The following is a 13,301-nucleotide window of genomic DNA, read 5'->3' on the forward strand; positions in this document are numbered from 1 at the left end:
TATAAAGGTGTGAAGAATAGCAGGAGTATGAATGTGTGTAGTGTAGCGGTACTATGTGTGACGCTAGTCACTGTTCACGGAGAAGCTGTGAGGCTGGGTAGTCAGGAGGTTCAGGGTCAGATACCAAGAGAGCTCGTCATAAACCAAGGTATAAGGAAAAGGCGTAGTCAGGTAACAGTCCGCGGTCAGAATTGTGAGAAGGTAGTGTATCAAGACAAAAGGGTAAGGCAAATGGATGGTCAAAGGTAAGGTCCAAGGTCGGGCAACAAAGATCAAAATAGAGAAACACAAAGAACAGACAAGCACACAGCATTTGAGCAAAGTTACAACTGACACTATTTAGAGGCAGCGAGCTGGCTAAAAAGTCAGGTAATCACTCAAAAAACAGTCACATGTTGAAGGCCCCGGCATATCACAGCTCTGATTGGATGACTGACCTGTCTCTCCAGACACTGACAGCTCAGCACACCCCCAGCCTCTGTTTGGACCCCGAGCTGTCCATCACCATTCTTACTGCTCAGCATGCCCCATTCCTAGATTCCTATGTCTGTGTGTACTAAAGCGGTACTGTCATGATCTGAAGTTATCTGACAGTATTAAAAGCACTGTGTGAACTTTTTTTCCTTTTGGCAAGTTGCCAAGGTGACTTGACTGTCCCCGGTGGTGGTTAGTGGTATCACACCTTAGGTTTCAGTTAATGTGCACGTAATTAGGAATCAGGTGTGGGGCTCTATAAAGGAGTCTCAGGGTGTGCAATCACTGCTGGTGATACTGATTCATTTATTCTGAGTTTGTGAGAGCCTGGTGAAAGGATGGAGCTGAGGAGGAGTCCTGCGCAGCTTAGCCAGGGGGGATGTGTGTCAGCGATGGTGTCTGGACGAAGGGCTGGCATGGCGTGGTGGAGTCGCAGTGATGGTGTCAGCGGGAAGTGTCTGCATGGTCTGGTGGAGTGGCTACTATGGAGAGTGGCACTCACCATGTGGGACTTGGCTGCTGAGCTGGACTCAAGCATGCTTGACTTCGTGGCAGAAGCTGAACTTATCCTTGGGACTCTGTTATTAAGCTGCAGCAACTGGTGGTAGACTCTGCTCCTAGGCAGCACTATGGTGCAGGATCCTGTTATGGTGATGGATCCGGGTGGAGGAGAAGACGCACGCAGGTGGAGGGCTCTGTTGCAGGAGCATAAGCACAGAGCATAAAGCTAAGTGGTGTCCCCCTGTATTGTCTCTTTCCCTCATGTGTGTTATTAGTGCAGTGGTGGGATTAGTTTCCGCACCGACCTATTCCCTAGTGAGGGTTTAGGGTCAGGGCGAGCTAGGGCGTTGAGGTACGCGTGCGGCGCCCGGTGCGAAAGGCATAGGGAACGTTAGGAGTGCAGGGACACTGGCTCAGGAGGTCTCCAATTCCCTTTTCCCTATTGCAGGGCCCACCACTGTTAATGTTTCCCAGGTCCCCCGTATTATTTAAATTCGCCAGGTGGAGGCGGTGTATCCATCTGCACGTATTATTATTTAAATCCGCCCCACTGGAGGCGCTGTATCCAGGGTCACGTGTGTTATGGGTTCGCCTTGCGGTAACACCTGCGCCCAGACACACAGTGACCATGACATTATCACCAGCCTTACCTTTTTCCTGGTGAGCTTCGGCCATGTGGAGACCTGTGGTAATTGCTGCCGGGCCTCACTGAGGTGTGTGAGGAGCGGCATGGTGTGTTAGAGCCGCTGCAGCAGCAGTTATCAGGGTCTGGGGCCTCTGCTCAGATAACCAGGGAATCAAAATGGCGGCTGTGATCTTGCTAAAAGCCCCTAGAGTCGCTGCTGGGGAGCGGGACTTGCTCATGCACGCGGGCGTACCCAGGCAGGTGGGAGGAATGGTGCCCCACGGAGCTGCTTGGTATTCCCCGAGGAGAAGGGGTACGTCCCGGTGATGAGCAGACTGGTGTTGAGTCTGCGGGGTTTACGCCAAATCTTCAAATACCACCGAAGAAGCCGCCCCTCCTGGTCGTGTGGAGGCGACCAGTGAGTGTATATTTCCTCCATATCCGGTCCCCCTCCTCCTGGTGTGAGCAGCAGGTGTGTTGCGGGGGAGTAGGGACAAATCTCAACCCTTGCCATTAACCAACCCTGGGAGGTGCAGACCTCATGGTGAAGAGGGTTGGAGGGTGGTGTCCCTTGGTGATTTGCGGGGGAGTGAGTGTGGTGATGCAGGGGGACGCCTCTGCTGTCTAGCTCAGAGTGAGTTCACCAATTATGACAATCGAATGTATGCAATAAACGTTCAGGTCCGGACCTGTGTGTGAACGAGCGTGTATGTGTGCCACCAAAAAACATCTTGTGGAAGTGTGTTGTGGAGCCTGATCAGCTCATAACAAACAAACATACATACATAAACTCGTTCCCCAGGTCGGCGCTGTGGAGATGAGTGGTGCCTCCAAAATGAACTTTATTGCCAATTCCAGCGGTGGGTTGTCATAAACCTGAAGTGTCAGGTAGTAGTGAGTGAACTCAGGATCTGGGCGTCCCCGCTGTAGGTGTTTCCCTATTGAGGGGTGGTCTTGAGGGTCCAGAGGCCCCTCATTAAGGAGGGGGTACTGTCATGATCTGAAGTTATCTGACAGTATTAAAAGCAATGTGTGAACTTTTTTTCCTTTTGGCAAGTTGCCAAGGTGACTTGACTGTCCCCGGTGGTGGTTAGTGGTATCACACCTTAGGTTTCAGTTAATGTGCACGTAATTAGGAATCAGGTGTGGGGCTCTATAAAGGAGTCTCAGGGTGTGCAATCACTGCTGGTGATACTGATTCATTTATTCTGAGTTTGTGAGAGCCTGGTGAAAGGATGGAGCTGAGGAGGAGTCCTGCACAGCTTAGCCAGGGGGGATGTGTGTCAGCGATGGTGTCTGGACGAAGGGCTGGCATGGCGTGGTGGAGTCGCAGTGATGGTGTCAGCGGGAAGTGTCTGCATGGTCTGGTGGAGTGGCTACTATGGAGAGTGGCACTCACCATGTGGGACTTGGCTGCTGAGCTGGACTCAAGCATGCTTGACTTCGTGGCAGAAGCTGAACTTATCCTTGGGACTCTGTTATTAAGCTGCAGCAACTGGTGGTGGACTCTGCTCCTAGGCAGCACTATGGTGCAGGATCCTGTTATGGTGATGGATCCGGGTGGAGGAGAAGACGCACGCAGGTGGAGGGCTCTGTTGCAGGAGCATAAGCACAGAGCATAAAGCTAAGTGGTGTCCCCCTGTATTGTCTCTTTCCCTCATGTGTGTTATTAGTGCAGTGGTGGGATTAGTTTCCGCACCGACCTATTCCCTAGTGAGGGTTTAGGGTCAGGGCGAGCTAGGGCGTTGAGGTACGCGTGCGGCGCCCGGTGTGAAACCGGCATAGGGAACGTTAGGAGTGCAGGGACACTGGCTCAGGGGAGCTCAGGAGGTCTCCAATTCCCTTTTCCCTATTGCAGGGCCCACCACTGTTTATGTTTCCCAGGTCCCCCTTATTATTTAAATTCGCCAGGTGGAGGCGGTGTATCCATCTGCACGTATTATTATTTAAATCCGCCCCACTGGAGGCGCTGTATCCAGGGTCACGTGTGTTATGGGTTCGCCTTGCGGTAACACCTGCGCCCAGACACACAGTGACCATGACAGGTACTATGTCTATGTGTAGTGTAACAGTACTATGAATGTGTGTGGTGTTGCAGTACTAGTATCATATATAATATATATACTGTATATATATATATATATATATATATATATATATACTGTATAATACAACAGTGCAATAAATATATATAGTATACAGTGGGCAAAAAAGTATTTAGTCAGCCACCAATTGTGCAAGTTCTTCCACTTATAAAGATGAGAGCGACCTGTAATTGACATCATAGGTGGACCACAACTATGAGAGACAAAATGAGAAAACAAATCCAGAAAATCACCTTGTCTGATTTGGTAAGATTTATACTTCAAATTGTAGTGGAAAATAAGTATTTGGTCATTAACAAAAGTTCATCTTAATATTTTGTGATATATCCTTTGCTGGCAATGACAGAGGTCAAACGTTTTCTGTAAGTCTTCACAAGGTTGGCACACACTGTTTGTGGTATGTTGGCTCATTCCTCAATGCAGATCTCCTCTAGAGCAGTGATTTTTGGGGCCTGTTGCTTGTCAACATGGACTTTCAACTCCCTCCAAAGGTTTTCTATGGGTTTGAGATCTGGAGACTGGCTAGGCCACTCCAGAACCTTCATATGCTTCTTACGAGGCCACTCTTTCATTGCCCTGGTGGTGTGCTTGGGATAATTATCATGTTGAAACACCCATCCACATTTCATCTTCACCCCCATGCTTCACAGTAGGTATGGTGTTCTTTGGATGCAACTCAGCATTCTGTCTCCTCCAAACACAACAAGTTTTGTTTCTACCAAACAGTTCTACTTTGGTTTCATCAGACCATATGACATTCTCCCAATTCTCTTCTGGATAATCCAAATGCTCTCTAGCAAACTTCAGACGGGCCCGGACATGTACTGGCAGGGGGACATGTCTTGCACTGCAGGATCTGTGTCCCTGGTGGCGTAGTGTGTTACTGATGGTAACCTTTATTGTGGTGGCCACACCTCTATGCAGGTCACTCACTAGGTCCCCCCCGTGTGGTTCTGGGATTTTTGCTCACCGTTCTTGTGATCATTTTGACCCCATGAGGTGAGATTTTGCATGGAGCACCAGATCGAGGGAGATTATCAGTGGTCTTATATGTCTTCCATTTTCTTACTATTGCTCCCACAGTTGATTTCTTCACTCCAAGCTGGTTGGCTATTTCAGATTCAGCCTTCCCAGCCTGGTGCAGGGCTACAATTTTGTTTCTGGTGTCCTTCGACAGCTCTTTGGTCTTCACCATACTGGAGTTTGGAGTGTGACTGTGAGGTTGTGGACAGGTGTCCTTTATACTGATAACAAGGTCAAACAGGTGCCATTACTACAGGTAATGAGTGGAGGACAGAGGAGCCTCTTGAAGAAGTTACAGGTCTGTGAGAGCCAGAAATCTTGCATGTTTTTAGGTGACCAAATACTTATTTTCGACCATAATTTGCAAAATAAATGTTGCCAAATCAGACAAGGTGATTTTCTGGATTTGTTTTCTCATTTTGTCTCTCATAGTTGTGGTCTACCTATGATGTCAGTTACAGGCCTCTCTCATCTTTTTAAGTGGGAGAACTTGCACAATTGGTGGCTGGACTAAATCCTTTTTTTCCCCACTGAATCGGTGCTATGTCTGTTTGCAGTATAGTATAGCTATAGTACGTCTTTGTGCAGTATAGCTGTACTATGTCTTTGTGAAGTATAGCAGTACTATGAATGTGTGTGGTATAGCAGTACTATAACTGTATATTATATTTAATAGGGAGGGACCAATTTAGTAAAATTCTAAGTGTATGCACATGGGGCGTAAGCACTGCACTGAATCTTTGACCTAGCCACAGTTTCGTATATCACAGTCATTAGCGAGGCTACATGTGGGGGATATACATTTGGCTTCCTATGAAAACACTTCGATTGAAATCCCAACTCTGTCCAGTAGATGGCTCCAGGGATCTTGCACAGGTGGCCCCAGATGCCTCATCCTCATGTATCACCTGTATTAGATGTTCTGCACTGAATTATCGCCATATCACTGCAGGTGGAGGCACAAAGCCGCCTCCGAGCCGGACGGCGTCAGTCACTCAAGTTTCATGCAAAGTGCAGATGGATGATGACCTGATATCACTGTACTGTGTAATTACTGTCAGACCATAGTGAAGGCAGGATCCAGAATGGACATCTACCCAGTATGTGCACTAATGGTGCGCATAAATAATGTATGACTGTATTACGATATTACGGCTAGAACCAGGGAGATGAAAGCATGATAGGACGTCATTAACTATACACTCTACATACATATATACTTGGATTGCGCTGGTATGTTGCGGCGACACCCAGAAAACTTTGACTACGTTACAGGGGTCCCACCCAAAGTCGCCGTGTACCCTGAGCCTTCATGGTACATACCCCTATCACATAAATGACAGCATCACCACATGAGACACGACTTGGTGACGTCTAACTTCTTATTGTCCATCTTGTGCAGCTCATCATCAAGTGAAGCAGGGGACGTGCGAGGTCGTCGCAGTTCATCGATGCTGCAATAAAAACCGCATTGAGGAGAGGTCACAAACGGTGAAGTGCTCCTGTTTCCCGGGGCAGGTAGCCGGCACCACCAGGGCGCAGCCATCTTGTGTGGAAGGTAGGTACTGTATCTGCACAGGGTGACCAGCGCCTATGTATTATACAGGGGGGTGAAGCTTTTGGGGTGCAGAGATATCAGGTGAAAGCTGCCCCACCATATAAGAAGTCTTTGTGCGAAACGCGTGGTCCCTGTTTATTCTGTACGTTGCTTTGTCCTGTGCTACCTTTTCCGTCTAAGTTTTTTATACAGTTCTACGTTTCCGTTTCGCTCTACTTATATCCAGTGCATTTTTTATTCTGTGTTTTTTCTGACATTTTTGCCTTCTCACAACTTTGCCTGGATTTACTGTATCGTCTTATGCACTATTTGTGCGTAAAAGGGATCCTTACTTTCGAGTAGCTTTTCAGAATAATCTGCTGCGTGTGTACATAAGGAATAACACTATTTTTGACTTGTATCCTACATTTTCACCAGTGCTCTCCTCTGCATTCCCCAATTATTGATTTGCAATCCACTCTGACCTCCTGGTGGCTATAGTTAAGCTGTTGTGATCTCTGCTGTCTACAGCAGAGCACACACAGAGGGATTCTAAGTCTTCATTCATTTTTTAGCACACAGCGAAAAGCAGCATGGATTATATTATATTGCAGTACTGAGCTGTGTAGATGTGAATTCAGCACTGAAGTGCGTTAAAAGACTTGTTAGAAAACTCAGCATGATCTTTCTGTGTCTCTCTCTCTGCCTGTTTGCTCTCCCTGCTCCTCACTCCTCATCTCTCCCTTCATAGTGTACCTATAAGTTAGAAATCTAGCACTCAACTTTAGGATATTCAGAAGAATATTTATTGTAGTACGTAAAAAAAACGTTTCGGTCAAATTTTGACCTTCTTCAGTTACGTACTGTACCAAATACGTGGTAATAGGTATTAAACCTATGGTGAAGATTCATGTGCTCTTAATTGGGGTGGTCCGTCCCACTGCCTGTTGTAGTATGCTTATAGAGGCCAGTAGATGAGGCAACATAAGCATGTATGCTGATTACTGGGGAGATCCATCCCACAGCCTTGTGTCAGCCAATAGATGAGGCAGGACGTGCCTCCAGACACAGTATCCACCGCATGTCTCATTTCTCAAATTTGACTGAAACGTTTTTTTACGTACTACAATAAATATTCTTCTGAATATCCTAAGGTTGAGTGCTAGGTTTATAACAAAACTACTTGGTTTGGGAACCTAACCTTTAGCACCATTACTTAACTTGTGCTCATGGTGTTTTTCCCTTCTTCATAGTGTAGGCGTCATATATATCCATAGTGAGCCTGCAGTCCGTCTCATCTGATTGAGATGGTTCTGAACTCATTTTTCAGATTGGATAATGAGTTCAGAAGGCAGAGGGGAGAGGAAGCAGTGACTAATAACTGGGGAAGGAAGCAGATTTCCCTGATGAGATGTATTATACAGTTTCCTATTTTCTGCCTGTTTCCGCTCCCTGCTCCTTCCTCCTGATCTTTCCCTTCTCCATAAAGTATGTGTCCCCTGACACAACAGTGAGCCTGCAGTCCATCTTGTGTGAGCAAGATGGTATTGAACTGATTTTTCAAGGGGAAATGACAAGTCCAGAAAGCATAGAGAAGAGAAAGAAGTGGCTCATAAGTGGGGATTAATCAGCTTTCTCTGATAAGATATATTATACAGTTTCTTATATTCGCCTGTACTTGTGATTTATGCAAAGTTTGTTGAGCGTGCAATTCCGTTTTAAAGCTTTCCTACCCGTTTTCATTTCTCTTTGACCTGCCAGAACAAGCTTATACTTTTATGTATGTCGTCCAATAGGCGTATATTAGGTTTTTTGACAATATGGAAAAACTCCAGGGGTCCGTGATATTCCACCTTTTTTCCCCAGTGTGGATTTACTTTTTAATCAGCCTTCTTTATTCCTTTGTCTTTATTGCAAAATAAACAAATATTTTTTTTATTCCTGTATATTTTTGCGTCTGATTCTTTATTTGTAGTAATTACTATTGGTTGGTTGCGTGAGACCATTACATTTTTGGACTCGATTGGAGCCCTCCTCTCCATATATATATATATATATATATATATATATATATATATATATACACACACACACACACATATATATATATATATATATAATCACATATGTATTTTGATAAAAAGTACATTTTTTTTAGTTCCAGAAATTGAGGTGGAACTAGTGCAGGTTTACTCCTAATAGAAGCAATAGATCATAGTGACTATGTGCAGGCTATTTCTTATGTATTAATATATTCAGCTAGTAAAAGGCCCATACTGTAATGTGTCGGCATTGATCCGACGCTTTTCGCTGCATTTTTCTATATTGTGTATTGATTACGTTAATGTCGGGCATTTCTATCATCATGGCTTTAACATTAACCTGAACTGAAAAAAATGGAGGCTCAAATCTGATTGATTCATTCAATTATTCATTTTTATAGGAGGCTTTATTCTGCCGGAGGAGGTAAATGAAACGGAGCTGACCTTCCCAAAACAGCCATGTGAAAAAGACTCGGATGGAATTATTATGTTTTTAGATGTTAACGCCACCCTCAAATGGTCTAGAGGCGTCATATATTAATGCTGGCCATACTCTTAAAGGGGTCTTGGTCTATCCTTAGGATAGGTCATCAATGTCTGATCGGTTGGGGTACGACACCCAGAACACTCATCGTTCACTTACTGAGCGGCACAGCGCCATCAACTGCATAGTGGCCGCGGCCAGGTGCTGCACATCCGCCACCTATTGGTTTGAATGGGAGTGGATGTGCAGTACCCATCCGCGGCCACTATGCAGTCGATGGAACTGTGCTGTGCCACTGCGTAACTGAGCCTCTGCCGACACTGGGAGCAGGTGATCGTTGGGTGTGCTAGGTGTTGTCCCCACACCGATCAGAGACAGATTGCCTATCCAAACATAGGCCATACATGTTAAAGTCACGGACAACCCCTTTAAGACCCCATTTATGGTAGTAGTCCCTGTGATTCTACCGTCATAATTTTCAACAGATATGGGGCCTGATTATTTGCATTTATTAAGTCACTTTTCTTTTTCTTTTTGTCTTGGGGTATTTGTTGACTTTTTTTGGCAAGAAAATTGTTCAGCTATAACCTACACGTGGTTCAGGAATTTTGCCCAAAATCATAAATGTCTTATTTTTGTCTTAAAACGTCACAAAAAAAAAAAAAGTTTAAACACAAAAAGTAACATGTTTTTCACTAAAAGGTGGCACAATTTGAGCAAAAAATTCAGGTGTACATTAAATAATCCAGGGGTAAACCGAAGTACAGTTGCACAAAAATTTGATGACGCTTTAAAAAGTCTCAGTTGATGAATGATCTGAAAATTTCCGAGAACCCCAAAGCCCACCCACAATGACAGACCTAAAAAAAAAAAAAAAAAAATTGAGTAGACAGAACACATAAAATATACTTTTAAAAAGTGGAAAATGCACAAATAATAAAAAAAAGTTAAAATCACCAAAGATAAAAAAAGGTGCAAATTTAATAATGAATAAGGCCCATATTGTTAGTCACTGCAGACTTCATAGTGCGGGGGAGGGGAAGGAGTACAGGTTCTCACAAAAAAGATCAATTGGGTGTATATAGATTCATTTATATGTAATACTGTAATACTGTAGCACCCCCCAGAATGAAAAAAAACAGATTGCTATAACATAGGAGTGATGTCAAAAGAGATGGATGAAAAGCATAAAGAGTTAGCACACTGAGCTGCTGAGTCATGGTAAGTGTGGAGTTAGCATTAGCATGTCTGCCGACACTTGCTAAAAGTGTACAGGGTTATACGCTATTGCTTTAGGCTGGACATTGGAAAGATTTAGCAAAGGAGGTCCTGGTAAAAAAAGTAAGAAGTCATGATAAGAAAAGCTAGCAAACAAGGGGTAAGCAACACTTACAAATTAATGTGTTACCCCAGGAACTAGTTAGGGCTGTAGAGGAACATGTAAGAAGCTCCATCTTGCACAGCAGGGGTTGTGCTCTCCCCCAGGCGTAGGAGATTAGCCCTCTTAAATGTGAGAACCACCAATACAAAGTGAGGACAAGGATTGCCACCCCAGAGGGGAGCACGTAGGCTTATTCCTGTGAGTGAAGACCAATAACCGCCAACAGAGAGAATAGACCCTGCAGAGAGAACCATAAAAGGCTTAAAATACTGACTGTGAGGTTTGCCACACAGTGTAATGTAAAGAGAATTAACACATCTGAGGAAGCTATTACAGGTGTGTAAGGCACTGGGGCGTAGTAAGCGAGCAGCCTGAAAGTGTGCGAGATGTCAGACAAAAGCTGCAGGGTCTACCACCAAGAGAGGTGACCTTAAAATTTGCCTGTGAGCAGCTCTGCTATGCTGCACAGTGAAAGAGACCAATAGATTGTGTCTGTGAGCAGGAACTGCAGCTGAGGTGCTTGCCAGCAGATTGTTACAAGTGCAAGTGCAAAGTGTTGGAAATGTTAGCTCGTTGCAGTATGTCAGCCTTCTGCCTCTGTTCAGGCCTTGTTTTCATCGGCCTTGATTGGGAAAGCCACTCTGTCAAAAGTGCACTTCCAGCATTATTGTAGTCCCCTTAGTGCCTGCCTCATAGCTATACATGAGCCCATAGGACTAGATTCACAGTATTACCACTATTTTGTCATTATAAGGAATTTTCAGTCCCTCTTTGTAGTATTAACATGTAATCCCACTAGTGACCAGTAGATGGAGCTTGATTTGCATCCATTGTGGGGTATACAGTATTTTGCACGCATGTTCTATTTGCTTCCACCGTTTCCTGCAGATCTGAAGGTGGTGACAAATATCGCTGTGCAGTAATTCTGTCTCATACATAATATTCCCAACCATAAGTCCCGGACCGTAAATTATTATTTCGTAACGGCGTTCATTGCTCTCCGTGTTATGTTTGTATTAATGAAGCTTCCTGTTGCTCTTCAATCTGTTCCATTATAAAACAAGGCAATTTATCTTTTTTTTTCCTCCCCTCTGCCTTCTTATTGTAAGCCACATTTTACATAATTTATGAATTTATGTTTTTGGATGAAGCAGCCGATTCCTGTAATATTTTACATCATTTCCAGAGATGACTGCAGGGGATGTCACCAAGCCGTCCCGAAAGTCCTGAACGGGAAATCTGCCTCGTTATACAATGTATTGTCTCTATCTTATTATCCATCTACTGTTGTGTGAAAAAGTCTTTGCCCCATCCTGATTTCCTATTCTTTTGCATGTTTTTCACACTTAAGTGTTACAGATCACCAAACAAATGTAAATATTAACATGTAACAGAAGAAAGGATGGCACTCACCATTCTGCATAGGCTCGGGAGGAATGTACAAGAAGTGGACAACGGCCGTTTCACGCACTTGCGCGTCAACGGGGACCCGTTGAAGCGCAATGCATGAAACGGCCGTTGTCCACTTCTTGTACATTCCTCCAGAGCCTGTGATTTTTATCCAATAAAATCATCACGACAGAACAGTGAGTGCCATCCTTTCTTCTGTTACACATTACAGTTTTGTGCTTGCGCTGGATTGAGCACCCGTTCTGAAGGTAGAATGGCGCACAGTCCAGGTGTGTGAATTTGTATCGTAGCTATGGAGCTACATTGAGGGAGAGACAGAAGTGCCGAATTTTGTTCTTCTTTTTGGAAATGAAAATATTAGGCAAAGATAACCAGTAAACTAATCACAAAATGCAGTTTATAAATGAAGGTCTTTATTATTAAGGAAGAAAGAAATCCAAACCTACAGGGTCCTGTGTGAAAAGTTGTTTGCCCCCTAAACCTAATAAGTGGTTGGGCCCTTAGCAGAAACTGCAATCAAGTTTTTACGATTACTGGCAATGAGTCTTTTCCTCTCTGGAGGAATTTTGGCCACTCATCTTTGCAGATTTGTTGCAATTCAGCCACATTGGAGGGTTTCCGAACATGAACCACCTTTTTAAGGTCATGCCACAGCATCTCGATCGGATTAAGGTCAGGACTTTGACTAGGCCACTCCAAAGTCTTAATTTTGTTTTTCTTAAGCCATTGATTAGTGGACCTGCTGGAGTGTTTTGAATCAGTATTGCTATATTTTTTTTTCTGATATGTTTAGTGATATTATGTAGGGTGCATTGTTTTTTGCAGTATTTTTGAGTCCTATATTGCAGCGTTTTTTTTGCGGTATTATGTTGCCTACATATTGTAATATTCTTTTTTTTTAACCTGTGTATGGGCTGAAAGTACATTAACAATTGCCTAAAAGTATCAGAAGCCCCGCTTTGCTAGTTGTCCAGGGTCCAGTATTTTCTAAACCTGGCCCTGATCTAAGGAAATGTTAAAGAACGGTTAAAAATCCACCATCCTCTGACTGTTCTCACTTCAGAAACACCAAATATTTACATAAAACTTGTCTACCCTTCTGTGCCGGGGATGGATTAGGCCGGGGTTATACATTCTGATAAAGTAATTTATCTTCCTCTTCTTCATCCGCAGAGCTTCTCCTCAGACATGCTCTTTCACATGTCTGTCGTCTTTCATCTATCTTTTCTTTCATAGTTTTGTAATTCTCCTGGATCTTTGCTCGGGTTGGACTCATTCCCATTTCAAGATTGTTTTCGGTAGATATAAAAGTTCAGCACCTGAAATTTACGGTTTGCTTCTTGACTCATTAAACTTCTTCTTAAAGGGAAAAACACTTAGTGCATAAAGGAATCCAAATAATTAGGCCTTTACAAGGAATGTATCAGCAGTTTTTTTTCTATGTAATCTTACAGCAACATGGTGTAGGGACAGAGACCCTGATTCCAGCGATGTATTAGTTTACTGGGTGCAGCAGTTGCAATAGAATCCCTGTTTTATCTACTGGAATTCTAAGCCCTGTGTGACCCCCGCCCCACACCACTGATTGTCAATATACAGTGTACACAGAAATCAGCCAGTGTGGTGGATGTGGGTGGACTAGCAGGCATGAGACAGCTAGTCCTGTAGTGATAATCTCCTGCTGATAAAACACTGATTTTATTGAAACAGCAAAACACA

General features: G+C 44.1%; 1 protein-coding gene across 1 annotated transcript in view; it reads left to right on the forward strand.

Moving 5' to 3' along the window:
• TAFA4 (TAFA chemokine like family member 4) overlaps positions 1 to 13,301 on the forward strand; it is a 166,338-nt gene that overhangs the window by 145,312 nt on the left and 7,725 nt on the right. Inside the window, exon 4 of the mRNA XM_073569740.1 lies at positions 6,131 to 6,286. Coding sequence (XP_073425841.1) covers positions 6,131 to 6,286 — 156 coding nt within the window. The remainder of the gene's footprint in view (positions 1 to 6,130; positions 6,287 to 13,301) is intronic.

This window comes from Dendrobates tinctorius, unplaced genomic scaffold, assembly GCF_039654945.1.
Source record: "Dendrobates tinctorius isolate UK_male_01 unplaced genomic scaffold, ASM3965494v1 ptg000027l, whole genome shotgun sequence".
Lineage (NCBI taxonomy): Eukaryota > Metazoa > Chordata > Amphibia > Anura > Dendrobatidae > Dendrobates > Dendrobates tinctorius.